The sequence below is a fragment of the Trichoderma camerunense genome, assembly GCF_050948025.1.
Source record: "Trichoderma camerunense strain CBS 138272 chromosome Unknown V8C40scaffold_2, whole genome shotgun sequence".
Taxonomy (NCBI): Eukaryota; Fungi; Ascomycota; class Sordariomycetes; order Hypocreales; family Hypocreaceae; genus Trichoderma; species Trichoderma camerunense.
The window spans coordinates 2,427,754-2,452,545 of NW_028145368.1; the positions used below are offsets into that span (position 1 = coordinate 2,427,754).

The 24,792-nt window shown below is 53.0% G+C and overlaps 10 protein-coding genes across 10 annotated transcripts; 7 read left to right on the plus strand and 3 right to left on the minus strand.

Annotated features, from left to right (window-relative positions):
- The first annotated feature begins 332 nt into the window (after positions 1-332).
- On the plus strand, positions 333-3,033 carry V8C40DRAFT_233847 (MCM DNA helicase complex subunit MCM5). The gene is made up of 4 exons (XM_083213462.1): positions 333-592; positions 656-782; positions 844-2,252; positions 2,318-3,033. Exons 1-4 carry the CDS (start codon positions 456-458, stop codon positions 2,808-2,810), a joined length of 2,166 nt encoding a protein of 721 aa, XP_083078215.1. The 5' UTR covers positions 333-455; the 3' UTR covers positions 2,811-3,033.
- On the plus strand, positions 3,033-4,045 carry V8C40DRAFT_233851 (GNAT family N-acetyltransferase). Its single transcript, XM_083213463.1, has one exon. The coding sequence runs from the start codon at positions 3,200-3,202 to the stop codon at positions 3,824-3,826; it is 627 nt and encodes a 208-aa protein (XP_083078216.1). The 5' UTR covers positions 3,033-3,199; the 3' UTR covers positions 3,827-4,045.
- On the minus strand, positions 4,045-7,640 carry V8C40DRAFT_233853 (uncharacterized protein). Its single transcript, XM_083213464.1, has 7 exons — positions 7,502-7,640; positions 6,881-7,329; positions 5,985-6,796; positions 5,598-5,933; positions 5,451-5,530; positions 5,056-5,393; positions 4,045-4,999 (listed from the first exon to the last, which is right to left on the minus strand). Exons 2-7 carry the CDS (start codon positions 6,923-6,925, stop codon positions 4,274-4,276), a joined length of 2,337 nt encoding a protein of 778 aa, XP_083078217.1. The 5' UTR covers positions 6,926-7,329; positions 7,502-7,640; the 3' UTR covers positions 4,045-4,273.
- Positions 7,641-7,954: 314 nt separating this feature from the next.
- V8C40DRAFT_233855 (zinc knuckle-domain-containing protein) lies at positions 7,955-9,357 on the plus strand. The gene is made up of 3 exons (XM_083213465.1): positions 7,955-8,303; positions 8,360-8,495; positions 8,549-9,357. The coding sequence occupies exons 1-3, from the start codon at positions 8,225-8,227 to the stop codon at positions 9,219-9,221; spliced, it is 888 nt and encodes a 295-aa protein (XP_083078218.1). The 5' UTR covers positions 7,955-8,224; the 3' UTR covers positions 9,222-9,357.
- On the minus strand, positions 9,209-10,058 carry V8C40DRAFT_233856 (cwf18 pre-mRNA splicing factor-domain-containing protein). The gene has a single exon (XM_083213466.1). The coding sequence runs from the start codon at positions 9,970-9,972 to the stop codon at positions 9,349-9,351; it is 624 nt and encodes a 207-aa protein (XP_083078219.1). The 5' UTR covers positions 9,973-10,058; the 3' UTR covers positions 9,209-9,348.
- Positions 10,059-10,190: 132 nt separating this feature from the next.
- V8C40DRAFT_233857 (uncharacterized protein) lies at positions 10,191-13,068 on the plus strand. Its single transcript, XM_083213467.1, has one exon. It carries the CDS (start codon positions 10,308-10,310, stop codon positions 12,861-12,863), a length of 2,556 nt encoding a protein of 851 aa, XP_083078220.1. The 5' UTR covers positions 10,191-10,307; the 3' UTR covers positions 12,864-13,068.
- Positions 13,069-13,227: 159 nt separating this feature from the next.
- On the plus strand, positions 13,228-16,221 carry V8C40DRAFT_102647 (uncharacterized protein). The gene is made up of 4 exons (XM_083210680.1): positions 13,228-15,119; positions 15,186-15,543; positions 15,632-15,791; positions 15,867-16,221. Exons 1-3 carry the CDS (start codon positions 13,453-13,455, stop codon positions 15,704-15,706), a joined length of 2,100 nt encoding a protein of 699 aa, XP_083078221.1. The 5' UTR covers positions 13,228-13,452; the 3' UTR covers positions 15,707-15,791; positions 15,867-16,221.
- Positions 15,711-16,434, plus strand: V8C40DRAFT_102665 (uncharacterized protein). Its single transcript, XM_083210681.1, has 2 exons — positions 15,711-15,791; positions 15,867-16,434. Exon 2 carries the CDS (start codon positions 15,878-15,880, stop codon positions 16,205-16,207), a length of 330 nt encoding a protein of 109 aa, XP_083078222.1. The 5' UTR covers positions 15,711-15,791; positions 15,867-15,877; the 3' UTR covers positions 16,208-16,434.
- A 250-nt stretch (positions 16,435-16,684) lies between these two features.
- V8C40DRAFT_261863 (uncharacterized protein) lies at positions 16,685-18,917 on the minus strand (the record flags this gene model as incomplete). Its single annotated transcript, XM_083219306.1, has 3 exons — positions 16,685-16,750; positions 16,824-18,109; positions 18,185-18,917. 3 exons carry the CDS (start codon positions 18,915-18,917, stop codon positions 16,685-16,687), a joined length of 2,085 nt encoding a protein of 694 aa, XP_083078223.1.
- A 2,794-nt stretch (positions 18,918-21,711) lies between these two features.
- Positions 21,712-21,914, plus strand: V8C40DRAFT_233862 (uncharacterized protein). The gene has a single exon (XM_083213468.1). It carries the CDS (start codon positions 21,725-21,727, stop codon positions 21,878-21,880), a length of 156 nt encoding a protein of 51 aa, XP_083078224.1. The 5' UTR covers positions 21,712-21,724; the 3' UTR covers positions 21,881-21,914.
- The last annotated feature ends 2,878 nt before the right edge of the window (positions 21,915-24,792 follow it).

The window sequence follows — 24,792 nt, forward strand, 5'->3', positions numbered from 1 at the left end:
GACGCCGGATTAAGATTAAACAGAAACCAAGAGAATCGTCAGCAGGATCAAATGTTGAGCTGCCAGTCAAAGAGAGAGAGAGAGAGTTGACGACTGACTGTCCATTCGCCAAGCTGCCAACAGCTGCAAGTCGCATGCCGTCAGCAATCCGCAGCCAAGCTACATGTACTTCTGACCCGACATTCTTCCGAAACACACGTGATACGGTCCCTGGAGCGAAGAGTGCGCTAGGCCCTTTCCAGCTATGGCACGACCCTGCTGCAACCACTAAACGCGTGTTTCGCGTCTCTTTTCTAGGCGCGTCGAGTCCCTGTAGCCAGATTTGCCCCGCCAACCCTTCAGTTCAGGTTTGTACCCAGCAGAGCTTGGGTTGAGCATCAAATAAATCGTCGAACTTTGCTTCCTGTCCGACACTGACGCAATTTGATTTGTCACGGCGAGCATCACATCACATCATGGATCGTCAGTCTGTGTATTCGGCTCGCGTGTACGAGTCCAACTTTGGCGATGTCGACGACACCAGGCTGCAGCTGCAGTCCCAGCTGGAAACATTCATCCTGGATTTCCGCCTCGACAACAACTTTGTCTATCGGTAATAGCACAGCTGCACTCCAAAGACACGAGGAATCCCCCGACTGACTGAATTTGTATGCAGAGACCAGCTGAGAGAAAATGCGCTGCTGAAAAAGTTCTACTGCGATGTCGATATTAAGGATCTAATCAGCTTCAATGAAGAGCTTGCACATAGACTAGTGTCAGAGCCTGCCGAAATTATTCCTCTCGTGGGTGCCCCCCTGACCTGTCTTGAAGGCGAGCAGAGTTGACAAAGAATCAATTGGTTAGTTCGAAGCAGCGTTGAAGAAATGCACACATCGAATTGTGTTCCCCCACGAAAAGAATGTCGACCTTCCCGACCACCAGCTTCTGTTACATTCCGATGCGGACGATGTGTCGATTCGCAATCTCGATTCCATGACAATTGCCCGAATGGTCCGCGTGCCGGGCATTGTGATTGGAGCTTCCGTCATGTCCTCAAAAGCCACCGAGTTAAACATTCAGTGCAGAAACTGCAGCCATTCCCAGGTGCTTCCTATCCTCGGCGGCTTCACAGGAGTCACACTGCCCAGACAATGCGGGCGGAAGCGTCTTCCCAAGGATCCTACACCTACCTGTCCACTAGATCCCTACTTTGTCCTGCACGAGAAGTGTCGCTTCGTTGATCAGCAGGTTATTAAGCTTCAGGAGGCCCCCGATCAGGTCCCTGTGGGAGAACTGCCTCGCCATGTGCTCATCACCGCTGATAGATATTTAACAAATCGAGTGGTCCCTGGCTCTCGGTGTACTGTGATGGGTATCTTTTCCATTTATCAGAATAAGGCGTCTAAAAACTCGTCAACGGGGGGTGCAGTTGCTATTCGAACACCATACCTCAGAGCTGTGGGAATCCAGACGGACATTGACCAAGCCGCCAAAGGAAACGCTACATTTTCAGAAGAAGAGGAACAAGAGTTCTTAGAGTTGAGCAGACGGCCAGACCTGTACAACATCATGGCGGATTGCATTGCCCCGTCCATCTATGGCAACCGAGACATCAAAAAGGCCATCCTCTGTCTGCTTCTCGGCGGATCAAAGAAGATTTTACCCGACGGCATGAGACTGAGAGGTGACATCAATGTGCTGCTTCTCGGTGACCCAGGTACTGCAAAGTCACAACTCCTAAAGTTTGTTGAAAAGGCAGCTCCGATTTCCATCTATACATCCGGAAAGGGTTCATCAGCGGCTGGTCTGACGGCCTCTGTTCAACGTGATCAGTCAACAAGAGAATTCTATCTGGAAGGTGGTGCCATGGTGCTCGCTGATGGTGGTGTTGTGTGCATTGACGAGTTCGACAAGATGCGAGACGAGGACAGAGTAGCCATTCACGAAGCCATGGAACAGCAAACGATATCGATTGCCAAGGCCGGTATCACCACGATTCTCAACGCCAGGACGTCGGTTCTTGCGGCTGCTAACCCTATTTTCGGACGTTACGACGACATGAAGACGCCTGGAGAGAATATCGACTTCCAAACAACCATTCTGTCTCGTTTTGACATGATCTTCATTGTCAAGGACGATCACAGCCGAGAAAAGGATGAGAGGATGGCTAAGCACGTCATGGGCATTCATATGGATGGCCGCGGTGCCGAGGATGTAGCCGAGTCTGAGATTCCCGTGCAGAAGATGCGACGATACATTACCTACTGCAAAACGTATGTTTCCTTCCTTTTCTCTTCGTTGCTTTCAATATCCAATGTTACTAACATGTTTATTTTAGACGATGCGCTCCTCGACTGAGCCCTGAGGCCGCCGAGAAGCTGTCCTCTCACTTCGTCTCCATCCGACGACAAGTCCACGCCGCCGAGATTGAAGCCAACACAAGATCCTCCATCCCCATCACTGTCCGTCAACTCGAGGCCATTGTCCGAATAACAGAATCGCTCGCCAAACTCACCCTCTCGCCAATTGCCACCGAAGCACACGTCGACGAGGCCATCCGCCTTTTCCTTTGCTCTACCATGGACGCAGTCAACCAAGGCAGCAACCAAGGCAGCCGTGAAATGAATGACGAAGTGAGCCGTCTTGAGGCTGAGTTGAAGCGACGACTGCCCATTGGATGGAGCACCAGTCTAGCCACACTGCGAAGAGAAATGGTAGAAGGGAAGGGTTACAGCGAACAGGCCTTGAATCGGTCGCTAATGCTACTGCAACGGAGAGATACAATCATGTTTAGAAACCAAGGGGCGCAGGTTTACCGCAACGGAGCTTAATCGAGGAGGACCACCGATTTCGTGTTGAGATGCGTCATGATGTTGCCATATATGAGACAGCGCGGCTTAGAAAAAACGGCCGTGACTTATGTTAAAAGAAATAAAATAATTGAAACGCAGCGCAGCTATAAATGTTTTTTTTCATTCGGCATGACTCCAAGGGTGCTTATCATCATGTGAACTCTGTTGTTTGACGGTGAGTTACTTAGCGCGCAAAGGATCCTTTGACTCATCGGCTCAACCTCCTAATACAGAATCATCCAACCTCAACTACAACCACGTCCCAATCTGCCTATATATAGCCCCCTTCGTCCCCCTTCATTCTCTCTTCAAAATTCAATCCCTTGCACATCAATGTGATCCCGCCTCACAAAAAACCAGCAGGCAAAATGGCCCCCAACAGAGTCCTCTCCTCTCCCTCCCCTCCCAGCAACGAGCCCGGCACAATCCTCCTCGAGACGGAAAACCTCATCATCCGCCGTTGGCACCCCTCAGACGCCCCCGCGCTCGCATTAGCAGCAAACTTCCCCTCCATCGCGTCCAACCTGCGAGACCGCTTCCCCATGCCCTACAACCTCGCCGACGCGGAGAGCTACCTCACCAACTTCGTCTTCTCCGAGGAAGGCTACCCTCACGCCATGGCCATCTTCGTCAAGCCAAACTCTGGCCACAACAATTCCTCTGAGCCGCTCTTTATCGGAGGGGCGGGCCTGGAGAGTAAAGGCGACGTGTATTACCGCACGTGGGAGCTCGGATACTGGTTCACGCCGTCGGCGTGGGGGAAGGGCTATGCGACGGAGTTTGCGAAGGCGGTTGTGCCGTGGACGTTTAAGACTTGGCCGAGGTTGAATAGGATTGAGGCCTTTGCGTATGCGAGGAACGAGGCGAGTCAGAAGGTTTTGAGGAAATGCGGATTCGTTTTGGAGGGTGTAAGGAGAGGGGCTTTAGAGAAGGATGGAGAGGTGCTGGATGAGTGTGTGATGGGGATTCTGAGGAGTGACGTTATTAAAGAATGAGACTGTTACTTGTGGAGAGAAGATGAAGTGTGATTGAGATTTATATGGCAGTTGTTGATTGGAGATCTGCCAATGTCTAGAGGAAAAGTTGGATGTATTATAGAATATGCGTGTAAAGCCAAGAAACCTATCATTTTGCTGCTATAGCCAAGTCAGTTGTCATTAGAGTGCCGCTCCTTTATACTAGATAAAGCTATTCATTCTCAACAAGACACATGCATCATCAGGTCAAGTGCAGATGTGGATGGCACGGGATCATTATCTCGATTGCTCCGTAAAAGTCTATAGAAATGCTAGAGATCTGGTAAAAAGACTCCAATACAACAAAGTATTAGAGAAAAAAAAGATGGTACCTAAGTACACGGAAAGGGGTGAAAAAACAATGTCATACAAGAAAAGAGTAGACGCTTTCTTTCTCGTTTGCGGGTGAACGCCGTATGATGCTCATTAAATTCCAGTGGCCGGCTTCTGCGGCAACGAGGCAGGATTACCGTACGTGGGTAAATGACTACTACTAAACATTTGATTCGGTCCCTGGGGGACGTTTGCTCGTCCCAGAGCATGCGCCTGCTGGTTCTGGGGTATATGCTGGGGAGGTGGTATATGTTGCAGGCTTTGCATGGTCGGTGGCATATGCTGGACGTGGGGCGGCGCGACTAGAGGGGGCGGAGTATGATATGCGGCAATGGAATTGTTCGAACCCTGACGGGCCATGTTGTATCCCCCGGCATACGGATGAGGGGGCATGACCGACGGATATCCACCATAGGCCAGATGAGGAGTCCCAATCTGCGGGCTGCTGTGGTGAGAGCCCGGCGCCGTGAAGGGCGGGTGGAGCGGCTGCATCGGCGGTGGCATGCCGTTCGATCCCGGCACAAAAGATTGAGTCTTGGGGTTGAAAGCGTGATTCCTATTGTAGCTTCCTGGAATTGGATGCTGACTCTTGGGGTCGTGAGGGTTGGAATTCGCAGGTAGCTGTCCAAATGCATACGGAATACCGCTCTGTGAATGAGGGCCACTGGGAGTAGGGCCTCTAGGCGGATAGAGAGCGGGACTGTAACCGGGTTGCCAGTTCGGCGGTGGAGGAGCTCCAGGGATAATCGGCGAGCCGTAAGCTGTCATTGGGCTTCCAGTCGGGGGGTATCGTTGCTGTACGGGCTGCGGTGCATATTGCTAGTATCAGATATCAGTTTTGGAACCATCGGTAGGCATTGAGATGAATTACATACCTGAGGTGGGGTTTGATAAGGCGGACCTGCATTCGACACCATTCCTTGCACGGCCGGATATCCAGGTTGCTGGCCATACATGGGTGCCACCTGAGCAGGGTACGATGGAACAGGTTGCGGAGTAAACTGCCCGTTCGCGGGGGGGACGAACTGACTAGGCGGCTGTGACACCCATGTTTGCTGTTGTGGTCCCCAATAAGGCGTGTACTGGCGTCTAGAGTCAAAGCCGTCGGTATCATCACGCCGCTGTTTAGGAGGCTTTCCCTTTTTACTGGTAGTTGATCTGTTGTTGGCAGAAACTGAGCTTGTCCGGGATATGCCGTATTCGCCGTCAATCTCTGGTAGAAAGCATTAGCAGCCAGATTTCGGCGCACTCGAGAGAGTAAGCCACTTACCAGATGTCGTATCTTCCGAGCTTCCAAAAATCCGCTGCCTAGCCAGCTTGTACATCTCTTCTCGCTCTTCTCGGGACAACCTATGAAAGGGTTAATAATCTGCCCTGTTTCTTCTTCTCTGTTTTGTTCCTGACGCTCGCAACATACTTTTGACTGGCCAGCGGCAGTTTGTCCTTGGAATCGCTCCCATTCTCTGAAGTAGTCTTGGAGGCCCCAGCACTGGCGCCACCTCCCTCTTCATCTTGTCCGCGGCGCATGATCTTCCTTGGTAGAACTGCTGGCGGAGGAGTGCTGCTAGTTGATACAGTTGTTTGAGGTATCATTGTTGCTAGCGAGGGTGGCACTCGACAAAAGGGTGTCCTGAAGATACGAACAGAGCCAATATGGGGCTCATAAGAATGCGTCATGTGGTAGTAGTCAGCCAGTTTATGGGTCAACATTCTACAAAACGAGTTCGATGGAGGAAGGTCCATATATGGCTCCCTACACTGTACGTTAGCTGGAGTTATCAAAATTAGAAAAGGGTTGACTTGCTTGGAATCTTGGACAAAGTCAATGACATCTTTCTCTAATCTGAGAAGGAAAAGTCGGTCTCTCGGAGCCGCCAAAGCTTCTAGTAGTTTATCATCGGGGGCTTGTCTGTATATAACATTTAAAGCATCTGATGAGCCACTTGCACTTCTCAATGGGTTCTGTGCTGGCTGCTCAGACGATGTGCTCTGAGGTGTAAGAATACCATGTCCATGAGCTCCAGCCACTGGTTGGGCCAATCGCCGATCTGGCATATCTCCAAGCTGAATGCCTCTCGTTCTAGCGGCAAAATCTGAACTCATGCGAGAGCCAGCAATCAGAGATCCCCGGATCGAGAAAGAATCGTCATCCTCGGCAGCAGCCTTGACACTGGCGCTGTCATCTGGACGGAGAGACTCCTTTTCGTCAAGGGCAAAAGTAGTGCCAGAAGTTATGCTCTTCCCATCTAGACTGGGTGGCTTGGTACCCAGTTCCGAGCTGGAATCAGCCTTTTGAGAGTCGTCCGAGCCGCTAGCCCGGCTGAAGACAGCCTGCGATCGGGCGGCGGCAGATGAGTTGCTACCATCAACCACCAGACTTGGAACATTTGTTCCAAGTCTGAGGTCATCTAAAGACTCCACAACTTTCTCCATGGCTCCAGGAATATCCGTTGGTATTGGATTCACCGACTGGGGCGATGAGATGGCTGGCGGCGGAGACTCTGTGGACTCGCCAGTAGGCGATACTTTATCGGCAGCTGAGTGATCCTTTGGCTGCATCGTCGATCGACTTGTGGATGGAGCTGAGGGGTTTTCCGTCGCTACAGACGCAGCTATCTGCGTGTATGAAGGTTATTGGTCAGTCGTCAGGGCCTCCCAATGACAACGGCGTCTGAGAAGGGGACAGCGCAGAACACTTACATTTGCAAAGGAGCGTTTAGGTAAACCAGAGGAGATTGTCGCCATAATAGTAGATACTTACAGCCTTGAGATCGCTTACTTGAGGTCAATGGCTGGTGTATAACAAGGCGGAATACAAGGCAGAGAAGGAACGTTTTTTTCTTTTCGTTTTTTTCGACGGTTGGCGTCGCAATCCAAAAGGCGCCCGACGACTGATGCCGAAATCGATCGAAAATGGGCGGGAAAGACCGTAGACAAGACAAGATCAAGAAGCAGAATCAATGGGAACGAGCCAGAAGATCAAGAACAGAGTGCAGGTGCTCATTGTCGTAGTAGGAAGTACATTGTTGTAAGTTGGTCAATGTCTTGGCGAACGGCGAGGCGAGGCGAGACGAGACGAATCAAGATTTTCTCAGCGTCGGTTCGAGGGGCCGGGGAGGCGTACTGGCAGGTCGGATTCACCTCGCAGCCTGGAGAAGCAGTCAGTCAATCAGCCTGCTGCGCGCGAGACGGAAATGGGCCACTGGCGGTGCAGGCCAGGGCGATGACAGGACTTTCTTGTGGAGGGGTGTCCCAAAACGAGGTTATCCCTGAGAGGGGTGGACATTGCGGGTTTGCAGCGGAACGTGGACTTTGACTTACAGCGATGGATTTCGGGTGGCTCCCCCAGCGCCTATGGGACAACCTTGACGGGAAAACAAGCAGATCGGAGCGCCCAAGTCGCAGTTCAGGCCGATGTCATCGCGGTGAGGGCGAGGAGAATCTGCAGTTACAAATCTCGAGAGGGAGCTCAGATTGTCTTAGCGCCGGTACAGCGCCAGAGATGCAAAGTGTGTGGTGATTACGTAAGGCAAACGCTGCTCTTAACTTTTTTTTTTACATCTCTACTGCATAAGGTCACTGCCACGAAACTTTCGATTTGGTTATTTGAAGAATACTATTTCTCTCTGTCTCTAACTGCGAACAAATATCAAGAAATAACGTCGAATTCAGTAAACTTCCATGTCATATGTACATATATGATCTTTGTAAATTGCAGTTACACATTCGCAGGATACAACATTGGCGCCCAGCTGGTCACGTGAGCTGTTGCGGTCTGAGGCTGTTCTCCCTTGGAGTCCAGGTACCTTGGCTGTAGGCTCGCGTGCGCGCTGAACAGACCAACAGCGCACTGAAGACTCTGTACTACACTAGAACCCAATCCCTGGTATCTCTAAGACAGTATCCAATTCGAACTCAGACATGCTGAGGCTGTGTTTGAGCACTTCTCATTCAACTTGAAACGCCTTTCTTCGCGTCACCAAACACGGCCATCCGCCTTTTCACAATCCTTCGCGACTTTCACTTTGCTCTATTTCATCAACCATGTTCGGGGCCAGGGGCCGTGGAGGACCCAGCCGGTCGACACCAGCCAATGTCCAGTGCCAAAAATGCTTGAAACGAGATATGTACCAGCAACCTATTTTTTGATGAAGCTATGTGAACTAACATGCTTAGCACGGCATTATTCATATGAGTGCAAGTCGTCCACGCAGGAACGGCCATATGTCTCTCGGCCTTCACGCTCTCAGCAGCTTCGCAATCCCAAACTCGTCCCTAAGCTGACAAGTGATACTCCAAATCCCTTGGAGAAAAAGTGAGCAGCATGCAAAACCGCTTGGATGGATCAACCAGCTAACACTATCACAGGAAGGGTGTTGCAGATGAAGAGCTTGCCAAGATAGAGGCTGAGCGGGAAAGGAAGCGAGAGCTTGAGGAGCGCGAGGATGAGCTGCTAGATGCAGGTTCCAGGCGCCGAAGATCAGTATCTTCACATTCAGTGTCAACCATCTCTACAGATGCCTCAAGAGACTCTCGCTCTCCGCCGCCCAGGCGAAGAACTAGGTCTCCTACTCCTGACCGACGGGGACACAGCCCTGACTTAGCAAGTGATCGCAGCTACAGCCGAAGCCCGTCACCTCCGCGACGAGAGCGGCGTTCAGTATCACGCGATAGCCCATCTCCTTCGCGTGAGGATCTCCCGCGAGGAGATAGAGGTCGCCGGGGACAGCCCTCTCATGGCCGGGAAGACGATGTTTCGCCCCCTCGACAGCGCCAGCGTGACCAGGAGCCCGGGAGACGTCACGGCAGGCGGCGAAGCTGGTCAGATTCACGATCGAGATCACCACAGCAAGATGATCGGCCGTATCGAAGGCGAGATGAAGACGCCCCCCAGCGCGGCGGCCGTCGCGGAGGGCGTGGTGGAGGGCGTGGTGGAGGGCAAGGAAGAGCACCGCCCAGAGAGGCGCCACGAGAGCGAAGTCTCAGCCCCTTTAGCAAACGATTAGCACTGACACAGTCTATGAATATGGGTGGAAGATGATTGGGTATCTTAATTTGGCCGAACGTAAATATTAGCCGTAATGTCCAAAAACAAAAACTCCGGCCCATGCGATAGTATAGCAAACATCAAAGTAATTACATACAGTACCTCCAAATTCCAACCTCCTTCACAGACCCAATGCTTCCTCTTCCTCGCGTTCTCTCTGTTCTTCTTCTTGCTCTTCTTGTTCTCGAACCCTGAGACCCTCCACAAGAGCGACGCCGTCAACGCCAGCAGCGTCTCCATCTAGATTGCCGTTGCCTGCCTCTGCCGTCTTCTGAGCCGCCTTTTGAGCACCCAAGACTCGTTCTCGAACCAACTTGGCGATTGCGTTATCCGTCCGCACATTCAGCACCTCCAATTTCTTGCCTAGATTCCGTTTCAAATCCCAATTCGGCTTCTTCGGTTGCAGTTTGAACAGATCCAGGCCCTTGTCGTCTCGCGCCTCCTCCGCAGCTTGCTCCCTGACCTCGGCCTCCACCTCTGCAGCCTGCTCCTCCAACGTAGGTTTTTCTTGAGCGAGCGTCGGCGGCGCGTCGAATCCGAGCTTGGGGCCTCTTGTCTCGGAGTCATAGTTGCGGCCGGAAAGATGTAGCTTCGCAACGTCAGGCGCTTCAGGTGGTGATGCGTCTCTGTCGCCTTCTGGAGTGGCGACTTCGTCAATGGGCTGTTTTCGTTTGAGGTTTTTGAGCTTCGCTAGACGCGCTTTTCGCTCGTCTGAAGCGGCGCTGAGGCTATTGTGGGAATTCATCTTGCAGCGCTCTGGTGGTAACGCGCAGTTGTGTCGATTTCGATTTCAATTCAGAGACTTTCGCGATGCGGATGGAAAAGCGAATTCAAGCTTGGTGGGGCACGGTTAATACAGTGGAGGTACCTACTCCGGTAAGCCTGCCAGGGCCGCTTGTTCTCCGAGAGTTTTAGCGGCCGAGGACATTTTCCAACAACCGCTGCTAAAATAATTCTTTGCGACAAACCTCAACCTCAACCTCAACCAACCACTGCTGAGACAATCAACCAGCAAATTCGAGACTCGCAGCAGTGCACCATGCAGACTGCTGGCCGTGTGTCGGCCACTGTTCCATTGCAATGCCAGCGGCACTCATGGCCCGCGCCGGCCGCCTAAAATGCAGGTGCTCGACGGTATATGCGGCCGGTCTTCTTCGGCCGAGGATTCACTTCGCCGTCCGACCTTTGTTGCGGCCGCTCAGCTCTGTAGCACAGAATACACCGCAGAAATATGTCCCGTCCTTTGAAAATAGCATTTCACCTCGAAAAACGCAATATCTCACCTCGTCTCTGAGTCCGCAAGAGTCCATCGACCCCACGGTGGCCGCCGATGGAGGAAATGGCCATGACAACCTAGACGAGCCTCGCTTGAGACACCATGCCGCCAGATCAGATAGAAACGGCCGACACGAACACCAACTGCCCTCGAGTAATCATAATCATTCCAGAAGAAAGTTGAAAACAAAGTCACATTCTCCGAAACAACCTTCCTTTATTAGAAAGAGGCGTTATACGATCACATACAACAGGCTGTATCGGTCCCTTGCGCACAAAGCGCAACCTACCAACCGATTCGCAGCTGTGGACAAGGCAGCTTCGAAATTAGATGAGCCGTCACGAGAAGCTTCTCGAGAATTAAAGAACCTGCGAGAGATGCATTCGCAATGGGGTTACGTTCGACATCGACATCCTGATTCTGAACGGCAATCTGCCCGAAAAGAATTTAGATCTTGGAAGACCAAGTTTTTCAAAGTTTCCAGACCAGATAAGCCGGAAGACCCAAAGTTGCCATGGCCATGGCGCGATAATGCAAAGTGGCTATTTGAGCTCAATGGTGTTCGTAACATGCATCAGGCTTGGAAAGGCCTTGAGATGGAAGACCGCCGCAAACAGTGGCCTTTGGTTATGCTTTCGACGCTGGATCGTTGCCCCGACAAGGCACACGTGGTGTTGGAAGCTACGTTGGATCCCTTACCACCGGGTTACGCCATTAACGACGTACTCCTCTTTGTTGCACAGCGTCTGCGCCTAAGCAGCATCAAAAATGTGCGTGAGCGGACCCTTAGAGCGGAAGAAGTGCTGGAACTGGTTGCGAAAATTTTAGAGGATGCGCCTACGGGACATGTGCCCTTGGGGCAGCGGACAGCCGGTCTCTTTGCACGCAAACTACCAAGTGAACAAGCAAACGAACTGTATAGCATGCTGCAGAGGGCCAACATTAAGCTGCACCCAAACACGCTGCTACAGTTTGCAGGCAAACTGGCCAGCGACATGGCACATAAAGAGACGGCGTTTGCGATTCTCAAGGGGCTCGCCGACAGCGGGATAGATCTCAATGCGCCCAGTCCCTCGAGCGCGATTACTACGCTGTTACATTGCCGAATAGCCCATGGAAGTTCGTCAGAGAGCAACTCATCCTTCTCGGCCAAGGATACTCTGGAATATTTCATGGACAGGGGTTTCGTACCCAATGTCATCAATGCAACTGCCTTTCTCGACTCTTTATGCCAACAGGGAGAAGTTGAAGAGGCTATACGGCTAGCATTGTTATTTTCCGAGTCTGGCGTTCAGTTAGATACCAAGGCTTGGTCCACCATTTTCAGGGGTGCCAAGGGGAGCCTCAGAGTGGAAAACGTGGCGAAGAGTCTTGATGTTGCGAAAGCGGCTAATGCGCCCTACGTGGATGTGCTTAACAATGCCCTCCATGCCGTGTTTTATTTTGCAGAGATGGAATCCCGCGTGAAGCGATTCGCTGTACCTTGGGTCTATCCCCTATTTGGTCCTATGCTACGAGCATATGCAAAAAAGTTTGAGTTAGAACCACTGCAGTGGTGGCTACCTGACTCCTTACCCCTGATGCTAACACAGACAACGGGCAACGATGGGGAGAAGTTTGACAGCAATGACCTGCGCACGTGGGACTTTCTGGAAACCATCGTTCCTCTCACTGAGAAGTCCTTCTCCGCACCAAGCAACCAGCCGAAGCTGCAGCCTAACACAACGACGATAGCCATCATGCTGAGAGCCTACGTCAAGACACTGCAGAACCCATATGATCTTATGGCTTTTTATGCATTCTTCAAGGCTCGTCTAGAAGAGCAAGGCGGAAAAGACAGCTTCGCCACCCAGCTGATCAAGGACCAGGGCAGCCTGATTCATGATACCATCATCATGGCCATGACGGAAAGACGAGGGCTATCACGACCTGCGCTACAGGTTTTTGGAGACATGCTGAAGGACCACTTACAAAGAAATGCGACAGAGGGTACGGAGAAAAGCGCCGCAGCTCCAGTCCATCCACCCCCCGGCCTGTGTACATTCAGTATTCTTGTGCGCGGTCTATTCAACAGTGGCGATCGGATTTTGGCGGAGCAGGTGATTCATGTTATGAAGGAGCAAGGCGTTGAGCCAAACCTTGTGACGTGGAACACTCTTACAAAGGGGTATGCAGCAATGCAGAACATCAACAAGACAGTGTCCACCTTGCAGGATATGGAGGCGGCAGGCTTCAAGCCTGATCTATTTACTTTCAAGGCGTTTGGGAAGCTGAAGAACCAGGGACGGGCACTAGAGATGATGGAAGGCATCATCGACGTGAATAGACAAAAGATAGCGGGCGAGGATCTGTATGAATAACGCGGCGTGGATTTGTACACTTGAGCATATTATCTCGGCGCTACTTGGGATTCTTTTCTTCTTTTACTATATAACGGCGAAATGATATGATACCATGGAGTAGGGAAGGGGGAGCTATATAACACACATCTCTGGCATTGGCGGCTAGGAACAGATAGAATAGAGCACTCTCATCTATTGAATAGAAAACCAGATTCAAGAGTTATCTTTTTTTAAATCATTTTTTTCTCTTGTGGATGTGATATTAGTTGTCGCCACATTTATAGGGAGTTAAAGAGCGAAAGACCGGCCAAAGCCCATCGTTCCAAAGTTTCGGATTTAGGACTTACTCAGACTTATTATATCCTCCATCTCACTGATGGCCGAGTCGCCAAGCCTCGACGATGAAAGATTCTCGTCTTTAAACGAGCTAAATCGCTCTTCCTTTTTATTCTCAATAATTCTCAATTGAAAAACGCCGTGTACAGCATTTTAGCATCTTTGAGGCCATCACCAACACTCATAGCCGAGGCATCATCATCAGCCTCATACAATCCGCATCTCATACAAATCACCCAGTTCAACAAATTTCAAACCCTCACAGGCCTTGATGCCCGACCCCAGCATCTCGCAATTCACCTCTGTCTTCCGCGCCTCAGACGCCCACCGCGTCAAGCGCTGCCGCCAAACCGTCTCCTGCACGGCCTGCCAGCGCCGCAAGTCCCGATGCGACCGCCAACATCCCTGCGGCGCTTGCGAGAAGCGCGGCGGCAGCGATGCCTGCTCGTACGGCTCAACCGCATCGTCATCGGCGGCGTCGGTGTATGATAAGAGTAGCAGCAGGCGGGATGTTCAGATTAAGCTCAGCCAGCTGGAGCAGATGGTGAGAGGGCTAGCGGAGAAGAAGGCAGACGACGAGAGGCGGCGCTCGGGAAGTGATAAGGACGAACAGCCGGAGACGAGCTACCACGGGGCGACGTCTTGGACGGCGTTGGTCGAGAGTATTCGCGATATCCAGGACATTCTGGTGGCCGATCAGGAGTCCGGGTCGTCGCCGGAGGAGGCGGCCGAGCCGGAAGTTCTGCTGGGAGACGTGCCGCCCATCACGATCAAGGAGGTCATGGAGAGCTTACCGTCGCGGCAGGACGCAGATAAGCTCATCATGACCTACTTCAAGGCAAAGTTCACGGCCGTGTGCATCGTCCACACGCACCAGTTCAAGCGCCGGTACGACGCCTTCTGGGCGGATTCCTCGTCGGCCGGCTTCCTCTGGATCAGCATCATGTTCTCCATCCTCAGCATCGGCACAATGATTGCCAACACCAAAGAGCCAGACACATCACCATCATCGTCAGCGCCAGACTCGCGCTTCTACATGGCCAAGGCCGCGCAGTGCCTCATCGCCGGCCAGTACCTAAAGGGCAAGCGCTTCTCCGTCGAAGCCCTCCTGATGCAGGCCCACTCGCGCAACGTCCAGAAGATGGACTCGGACTCCTCACTGTGGTCAGTGTACGGCATGGTCGCGCGACTGGCGCAGAAACAGGGCTACCACCGCGATCCGGCCAAGATCCCCGGCGGCAGAGCCATGACGCCGTTCGAGGCCGAGATGCGGCGCAGGTCCTGGTTCCTGATCCAATCCTCAGACCTGTTGTTCTCCTTTCAAAACGGCATGCCGCCCATCATCACGCAGGAAACTTGCGATGTCGGCTATCCTACAAACCTCACTGACGACGACTTCGACGAAGATTGCGTTTCTTTACCTGAGCCTCGTCCACCCACAGATCCTCTCCCCATCCTCGCCTACATCACAAAGTCCAAGCTCTGCTACGTCATGCGCCGTGTCGTGCGCCATGTCCTTGCCGTAGCTCCGGCTCTTTACTCCGAGACGATTGCTCTCGACCGGGAGCTACGAGAGTGGCACGAGTCTGTACCCGCGTGTCTACGAATCCGCACCATTCGCAACACGGCATTCACCGATGCCAACTATACCATAATGCACCGGCTGATGCTCGAACTCATGTACCTCAAGAGCCTGTGTATACTACATCGGCCCTACCTTACAACGCACAAGCACGATGCCGAGTACAATGCCTCGAGGCAGGTCTGCAGGGAGTCTGCGCTCATGATTCTCGAGATGCAGGCGGAGCTTGATGTAGAGACTGGCTCAGGAGGGAGGATGTACGAGGATAGATTCATGGTTTCCAATCTGACGCTCCATCATTTCCTGCTCGCGGCAATGATCATCTGCCTAGATCTCAGCGAGTCCACAGACATAGAGTAAGACCCTCTCATAACCCCCTAAATACCAACACGTACACACACATATACTGACACCTTCTCCAGCTCAGAAGAAAGGCTCAAACGCATAACCACCCTCCGCACAGCCTACTCCATCTGGTCCGCCCGCAGCACAACCTCCGCCGACGCCCTCCACGCCTCCAGAGTCCTCCACGCCATTCTCACCCGCATCGATTCCCCCAGCACCACAACCACCTCGACAAATTCTGGGCCCATGATGAGCACGCCCAGCTCTTCTCTTTTGCAAAACTATGATAGTGTTCCTACAATGACAGACGACTCTATGCATCAAGTTATGCCTGTTGGCGGTAACGACGCGGATGACACGCTGTTTGGGAACGATATGAGCGTTGCTATGCCCAGTTTTGAGGAGATGTTTTCCAATATTGACACGTTTGATTGGGTATGTCAGCCCCCTCCCCCTTTGTCTTCAAATTGTCTTTTTGTTTGGTTTGCCCCTTCTTGCGTTATGTATTGACGGCCAGGCTTAGAGCTCTCTCGACCAATACATCCAATCGTCCGATTCCAGACAATGGAGACGGTTCTTTTCCGATACGAGCTTGTAGACCTTACTTTTCCTTTTTCACCCTATCTCATCCTATTCTTCAATTGAGGATCATGTCAAAGAAGAAAACCAAGAAACAGTACTTTGTAAGTAAAAGAGGCAACACGATGGTGAAAGCTGTACATCTACGTCTATTTGGATGACCACTGACCAATTGATAGTCTCGATACCCATGTTACGACATAGTGAAGACGAACGCAGACTCGCCGCTCAACATATACCATGGATGTTGTTCATGATGAATTTTGACGTAAATATCGCCCTTTGGCTAGCAGAGAGGAAGCAAGCTTTGCATTTGATAAACAGGAATATATATCTGATTGGTCTCATTCTAATCCAGACGCTGTGCTCAATGAAACAAAAGAAAACAATAAACGCAAATCGTCATAAGGCAAACTTCACACAAAAACAACTAGCAAAAAGGAAAAGGGAAAGGAAAGAAAAAGTCTCACAGCCTGTCCAAACGGACCACCAGTCACATTATTCATGCTCTCCAAAGTAGAAACTATTCGTGCTTCTCGTAGCTCGAGCAACAAACACACAAAATAACCACAAAAAAGAGAAAGCCATCGCTAAACAACAAAATCCCGACACACCTCTTTCCATCGCATCCCTCAGCCGAGGGGCCCGTCTGTTTAATCCGCCAGAGCCAAGCCCAGCCCAGCTAATCCCGTCCCGAATGAGTTTGCCTCTCCCAAATTCCCATTTCCGCCCACGTGTCCGCGAGGTACCACGATCGTTGCATTAAACGTCAACGCCGACTCAAACTTTTTGCGTTCTTATCCCTGTAAAAATGACGAGAGAAACAAAACAAGGAGTATAGCAATAAGAAAAAACAATAAGAGCTAAAAAGGAAAAATAAAACATGTCGTAGGAAATTGGCGTATTTTTACACACAAGTTTTCATTACGCGCGCACGCTTGGGTATCACAACGTTAGATGCAAAAGCATGCGCCTCAAGGAAAGCAGAAAACTGAGATTAAGAGGCAATGCCGCGGAGTACGCGTGCAGGATTCCCGGCCACAATAGTGAAGGGAGGTACATCCTGTAGAACAATATTCCGTTAGCGATGACATTGCCCGTTTCCACACTCGGGGGCGGAGCCGCACAAAACATACCTTGGTAACAATAGATCCGGCGCCTACGGTGCTTCCCTTGCCAATGGTCCGGCCAGGCAAGATGATGGCACCGCCACCAATCCAGCAATCTTGCTCTATGACAATAGGTCTGCCAAACTGCGGGCCCTGTCCTCCTTGACGCTTCTTAGGGTCAATAGGAAGGGAGGCAGTGAAGATGCTAACGTTGGGACCGAGGACACAGTTGTCCCCAATTTTGACCTCGCAGACATCGTTGATGGTACAGTTCCGTCCAATGACGACGTCATTGCCGATAGAAATATTATAGCCATAGTCGCACACAAAGGGGGTTTCAACAGCAACATGGCGACCGACCCGTCCAACATTGGTAACCGGAGACGCCTCGGTGGGAGACACACGGACAGGATCTCGAGGCTGTAGAATCTCAAGGAAGAGGCGGGCTCGTTCCTCAGGAGACACACCATTAGTCGGGGGTGTCGTGAGGTTGTTGAATCTCCAGCAGGCAGCAGCGCATCGCTCTCGTTCAAGGCAGAGCTCCTTATCGAACGGGTAAAATTGCCTTCCCGACAGCATCTCTTCCTTTTGGGTCCGTCGAAGAGGGAATTGTGAGTGCGAGAGTGCTAGCTGCGCAGCCATCTGTGCATTTGAGGTTGCAGGCGGCTGGGGTCGAGGCGTCGGGCTGTTTGTCCTCGTGGGATGCAGGATGTTGATCTGCGGCAGCTGATTGCTTGGATGATTGCTTGGATGGGCGCTTGGATGGGGTGTTTCAGGCTCGGTTCGGCTCAGGTCGTGCAGCGGAGGCACCCGCTGATACTCCTTTGCCATCCTCTCCCCAAACGGCGGTGCTTGAGTGTTTGCACTTACCGGCGTGGGGAAGACGTTGGCGGGAGTGTAGGGCAGGGCAGAAAGCTTGTTGTCGGGGCTCGTCACGGACGCACTTGGTATGGTCGATGCCGTTGGACGGTCGTCGTCCGAAATGATGACTGGCCGGCTCTGTGGGGGATCTATCCGGAGAGGCTGGCCGCGATAATGGGACACGGACTCTCGTTTCACAGGTTGGGGTCCGTAGGGGGCGGGCACTGGTCCCGGTCCCGGCACCGAGGCTGGCTGCGGAGGCGGCTGCGATTGGGGTTGCTGGTGAGGCTGCGGATGAGGCTGCGGCATGCCATACGCACCAGGGGGCACGTAGCTGGGGTCTTTGGATTCGAGTGGAACTGCAGAGGCTTTGCTGTCTGGCTTTTGCCAGCCTGGCCCCCTCTGTGGCGGATAACCAGCACATACGAAGGCACCACGAATGCAGTTACTGCCTGTTGGCGTTGTAAGAATAAGGCTCGCAGAAAGCACGAGGGGGGTTAAAAAGCGTCTCTATGGCAGGAACTTACACTCAGGCTTCTGTTCGTCACACTTCTTCTTTCTCTTCCGGCAGGTTAGGCAGCCAGTTTTTGTGCGGTTGCTGAAGTTCCGCTTTCGCTTCTTCGGATCATGCTGAAGCATCGAGTCTCCTCTGTGGTCAGTATACGAACCACCGTAAAGAGAGATTGATCGATCATCGCCATCAGGGCTTGTGCCGCCGTAGTCGCTGTGATCCATCTGGCCAGTAGCTCGCCTCAGGGCTTCTCCGATCTGCTCCTCCGAGTTGCTCTGCGTCGAAATTGCCGAGTTCTGCTGCGTCTCATAAGGATTTCTCTCATCCCGAGATTGATGTGAGTACCACAAATCCTTATCGCGGTCCCGCTGCTCATCACCATAGGGTCGGTAATCTCTCTGTGGGGTGCCATAGTGATCGCGAGCCTCGTGCGATGGAACCGTTGCGGTTTCTGGGGTGCGCTCTTGTGCTGGACCTTCTCTCCGGATATCGACGGATCCCGAACGCTTACGCTTATGTGATCCTTCGATTTCTGGCGGATAGGTCGCGACGTGAATAGTCCTCTCCACACTTTGAGGAGTCCAAGACTCTCTTTGAGACGTTGTTGATGGTTCAGGGGCTGCTGATCCCGATGCGGCTGCTGCTGAACCGGCGAGACGATCTTCTGGTACAGAGCTTTTATCTCCCGGCGCCGCCGGAGACTCTGTCAGCTTGGATGAAGCGCCATTGAGAGCAGTAAAGGTAGACATGTTGGGTGAAAGTGTCAGTAGCAGTATAGCCGCCGACGCTCACACAACACACTAGACACAAAAGAAAATCTGAAGGGTAAAATTTCGACCAATGCAAAGTCTAGAACCCGTGTGTTAAACAAGTATTGGCAGCGGTTTCTTTTGGCACCGGGCACAGTGTGCTTGTTCAATATTAGTGGTGGTGAGGAAAGTTAATAGCTTTCGCTTCAACAAAGTGAGTTCCAAAGAAAAGACGCCTTAAGAGTATTGAGTCGTCGAAATCACGATTGCCGTGCTACTAGGAGTCCCGAGCTGTGAGCTCTACCAAAAGCTGCGCAAGTGAGACTGGGGCGAGTAGATCCAGTAGATCCAAGCAGGCACCGCTATGCAGCGAAATTCACACTCCCACCAAGCGAAACTATAAAAGATTAAGGCGCGCGGCAGAGAATCTCAAACCTGCAGAAATTCTCGCCGGAAAAAAACAACCAAGGCTCGTTGCTGTCGCCGCGGTAAAGTGAGTGCGGAGCTGACTGTGGCCAACGCAGGTGAGCGCGAGCACGCGCAAACGAGTGAGTGAGCGAGCGAATCAGGGCCGGTTGCAGTTCAATGCGGCTTGACGACAGACAGCTTCTTGCCCTCTGGATGCTCTTTGGGATCCTCGTCGAAAAGTCGATGGTGCTGGGCGACGGCCGAGTTGCGCAAGCCGTTTGACGGGCCCGAGTCCAAAGAGTTTTGCTGCGTGCAGTTGTCGAGGAGCCGGAGTGGGAGGTGAGAGAAGGGTGTCGAGGCGGAAGTGCTGGGGGCCTGGCCGAAGTTTCTAAGTCGCGCTTGGGGGGCTTAGGTAGCTTTTTTTTTTTTACACGCGCGATTATACTGCGCCTGCTAGTCAAGGGGGGGTGGCCAGTTCAGTTCAGCGGACCTGGAGGCGTGTACCTGGATTGTACTCCGAAAATGGGGAACTTGGCAATTATTTGGCCGTGCAATTCTTGTACCGTATCGTATATCAACGATGAAGAGTTGAGTGTAGGATATCGTCTGCTTATAAGAATCTATCGCCAGCGACAGATGACAGCAAGTCGTTGGGGTTCAAGCAGCGCAGAGCAGCGGCCAATGCGTAAGGAATACGGAATAGCCAACAAGGCGCAGGTAGGCAACCACAGGTATTGCGCCGCAAGCACCAAATGCCCTCCAAGGGGAAGCGTAAGAGAGGATGGGGAGGAGGAGGTGAGAGAGAGGAGAGGAGAGTAAAGGAAAGGCTTGCGGATCAATTCCAGGGACACAGAGGCAACGTGGGCTGAGAGGGGGAACATATGGAGATATGGTTGTTGAACTGGTGGTCCTTTGAGGCCAGGCGAGAAACACACAGGATCCACGTCCGCAAAAGAGACCCGGAAATGTACCGAAATGCACCTAGGGAAAGCGGCTCTTTTGACGCATGTACGAAGTACTGTTCGTACAGGTACACAAAGTGACAGAAACGTCCTTGTTGCCAACATGGGCAAAGCCAGGCACCGTACAAGTGCATGCATCCAAGGCACGGGGTTGGTCGCGGACGGGGCATCAAAAGGACGCACATGATGGGGCCTCGCCGTGGATTACTGCCATGGCCTGGGGAACGGCCAGATGGGACGGGCATGGCATGCCACCAGTCGTCAAGCAGTCTGTACGAGAACCAAGCAGCGTTTTGCAGTCGATCGCTCAACCCAACCCAGCCATTGCCTCCAGGCCCCAGGGCCACCCCCCTCCCGCGTTCGACGGACAGGCACCGTACTGTATGTACGAGCACACAAAGGCACAGTCCGGCGAATGGAGAAAGCGTCACAGCCAATACTTGGCCCATGGCCAGCGTGGGAGCTAATAGGCGGCGCTTCTCGCTGGACCCAACCGAGTGCGCCAACACCTCTCCCAGAGCGACAATCGCCCGTTGCATGTAGCAGCGCTGCTAGTCCAGACTCAGCAACCTTGAACCTAGCTCCCTGGTACCTGGCTGCCATCGCATGTGGCAATTCGCCAGAGCGCCAGGGCCTCAGCCCAAAGCCACATCACTGCTAAGCTGCTAAATTGCGTGGTACAGGTGCGCCTGTGCTTGGAACAGTGCAGAAGTGTGTGCGTGCATGCGCGCGAAGGCGTAAGTGTGAGTGGATGCTGCATGAGCCCTCCGAACTCCATGGTAGGAGGGTGTGGTGCGATGGCCAGTCCCAGTGTAAGACAAAGCCAGCGAGACGGATATGCAATCCCAGAGGCGGCAGTTTTCGGTTACGCTCACGGAGGTCTAACAAGGGAGCGGTGTTCCGCGATGGAGGGGGGCGTGCTCTAGATTGTCTCTTGGAAACCATGATATGATGGCATTCGCACACAGACGAACACAAATCACCCAGAGACCTTGGTCTTGGTCGCCGTCTGAGTGCTCGTACGGATAGCGCTGGCCCGTGGCTCAGCTTGCCCCATCAACAGCGTCATCACGGAGCAGAGGCGTCTTGGGCTTGGGCGCAACATCGAGTCTGAACCTGCTCGCACCAAAAGAAAGCTGGCAGCGGGTAGCAAGGGGGTCTAGCCGTGACATGTCCGGTGGTTTGGCCTGGCCTGGCCTCTCTCCCCCACTCTGTGCTAAGCTTTGCAGAGCCCGGCCCAGCAAGTCCTGACGAGATTTGAGCGCGAGTGTCGTTTCGCAACGAGCACGATTCGCCCCGGGGTGGAGATGGGTGTGACCGCAGTAAGCGGTGTTGCCGCGGCTCCGCTCTCTCGGTTACCACAGACTACTGCTACTGGAGCGCAGAGGAGTGAGCGCAGCGCGCGGAACCTGGACGGCGCAAGTCTCTTCCAATGTTATGTGTCCGTCTTCCAAGCCGCCTGGCCCGTCTTCTAGCGTTCTTTTCGCTCGAATTGAGTGCGCCGGGGAAGCAATTGGGATGATGCCGCCGCTGTTTGTTCCTGCTTTGCGCAAGTATGAGTCCATGTATCGTAAGCCCACGCACCAGGAATGACGAAATGCCTGTACGTACAAGATATGGAATATGCTACTCCATTGGTGCTCACGTCGAACCATGGCCGAATTGCTTTGGACGGGGGTTCGCTGGAGGGCGAAGAGTGCTAGGTAAGGTAAGGAAAAGCATGGGGGGAATCTGCTGAGCAAGGGCTCGAAATAGTATCCTTGGGGATATACCCAGCAGTTACCTCAGGTCATACCAGTAATACTTATATACGCTACCGTCGCCGCGATCAAGGTTGGTACCTGGTAAGTAGCAGTGGCAACCGTAATATTGTTACTAAAGTTGGCATGGACGCCGTAGTGCCAACAGCGCCAGGAAAGAACGGTCCCGAGACCGTTCGAACATCGCCGTGGGCTCCTTCCCACCCCAACGGCCCAACAAGGACGAACTTTTTTTTTTCCCGCTTGGACACCTCGCAAAACACCACTCTCGCACTCTCTCAGATATTCATACACATAATGCACTACGAGGCTTTCTGAGCCAACTTGTTTCTATCGTTCTATTCATCTCCTCTCATCTTTATTCATCCCTCACCACGCTTCGAAAATACTCCCTGTACGGGGCCTGTGATGCCAAAACTATACCAGTAGATCCAGTTTTGCCTCCAGGACCAAGCCGACAAGGGATCAGATTGGATACGCTCCCAATGCTCCATACGCTCTAAACTGCACGCTTTGCCTCTGCTTCTCATGCATCATCGCAGTTTGTCCCCTGTTCGGCTCCCAGGCCTGTCGCTGCTGCGCCCATCTCAATCCCTTCCCACGGAGCACTGTTCCACCTTTGCGCCCAACCGATCCGGGTGCCATCGCAAGGGGTGCCACCCTCCCAAAGGCGAGCCGCGGCCGCCATCGTCGCCAAGTCTCCATTCCAACCAGCACGACCCGTTTTCAAGACCCTGATGCGGAAACGCGCGGCGTCCGCCTACGCCTGTATAGCCAATCCATGGCCGCCTCCAGCTCCAGGCGCCACCAATCATCACAGGGCTTTCGCCGTCTATCCCGCCAGTCGCCGGCCACAAATGTGAGCAGCTATCCGCGTGAACGCGGCCTATACCCGATCCAAAGGGCACATATGGCCGTCACCTGTGCTTGCAGCATCCGAGTAGATCGGTCTGTGGACGACTATGTCCGAGAAATCGGCGGAATAGAAGCGTCTCGTCTCGAAACCATCGTACAGCACTCGGGCTCTGGCTCCTTGGTACACGGCACCTGTGGGTGATGGTCACACCGGCTCGCCTGTCAGAGCCAGCCTGTTCGGCCTTGCTACAGCACTCGCACCTGTCGCCGGTGTATACCGGGATCGTGAAATGGCATCTGATCCCAGATCTTGCCCGCTTCTGTCATCGAAGTGGGACAAGAACCCTAACAGACGCCTTATGAGTACTCGTACCAGCCATGACACTGAATGGACAGGGTTTGCGGATAAGTTGATAGGCTCATCATCACCAGAGCCTGCCTTCCTGCCTGCTTGCACTTCCGTGCTCTCTAATAGCGGTCCGCCACAAACGTCAGCTTGCTTACCAGCTACACGTGCCTGTGCAAATACCACTTTTGGTCAGGCCCACCACGAAGCAAGGCGTCATAGCCTGCCTCTGACTATCTGCGTGTGAATGCACGCTCTCGGTAATTCAACTGATACTATAAACCGGTTACCAGAAACCAGAATGGCGGCTCGAAAAGCCCAGTGTCCAATTCGGCCATGCCCAGATTCGCAGGCAGGGGCCAGAACTGCCTTGACGACGTGCCACAAGGGCATCGGCTGTTGTCCGACCCTGAGGGCCAATAGGAACTCTGGTACTAGGGAATGGTCGTCAAGCAGCGTGGCTGATTAACGCCGCGTTTAGCACCGTCTCGTATCGCCGCCGCCGCCCGCGGCTGTGTCAGGCCACGTACGCCCGACGGCATTACTTGACCTCTTCACCCGCTGGATGTGCACCACCGTTCCACTAGCGCTAGCCTTCGCTTCTGCTTCGGCGCCCTCCAGCGACTGTGGCACGGTTGAGCTTGAGCCCAGCGTGGGATGCTCACAGCGTCTCATTACAGACGGGGCGCGCTACAGCTGCCTACTGCTATAAGGCTCAAAGAAAACCCCGGGGCCCTCAAGCCACTGATCAGATCTGCGGCAGATTGAAAGAGCGCCTCGCACGAATTCCTTGAGAATCGCGCACGAGGTTTGTCTTGGCTGTCTTTCATGCCAAGAGCAGAACTGGCTTACACAGTTACCCAAAATGCTTTCCGTTGAAGAGCCGCCCAGACTGGAGCACAGTGCCCGCCGGCCATCCGCCAGCATCAGGCATATAACATGGCTGCTCGTTGCATCAATCAATTGATTGCCCACGCTGTTGAACGCTGGCACGGCTAGCCCAAAGGATTGCTTGGCCGTGAAGACTAGTACAGTTTGCACAGCACGCCACACCAAATCCTTTGAGGGTCGACATTGGGCTCGTGGTAACACATGGCTGAACACGGCATGCAGAAGTTTGGCCAGACAATTCGTGGCTTGTTTCGGCTTGAAACGCCTGCCTGCGAAGATGCTGAGATATCACACCGCCGGAAGGGCCTGGGCCGAGAAAAGGATGCCAGTCTGGGCATGTTTCTCATGCCCTCTTGTGCCGCCAAGATAACCGCTGGAGCAAACCCACTCGGCGGCTACCTATTAGTTACAATGGATGTTTGAATGCTGGTGAAAATTGAGCAATTGCGTTGTGGCCGAGCTAGCTGCTAATCTGCAATGTTTCCTTCGCAACCTCCTGCAACGAGTAGCAAGCTATACCCTAGCGTCCCGAAGGATCAGGGTCGTCACAAAATATGTTCCGTTCTTGTGGCCAGAGGCCCACTCGCCATCCCAGGTTGACGTTCAGTTTACGAGTACCGATCTCAAGGTCGCCGATGCTGATGCTTAACGCC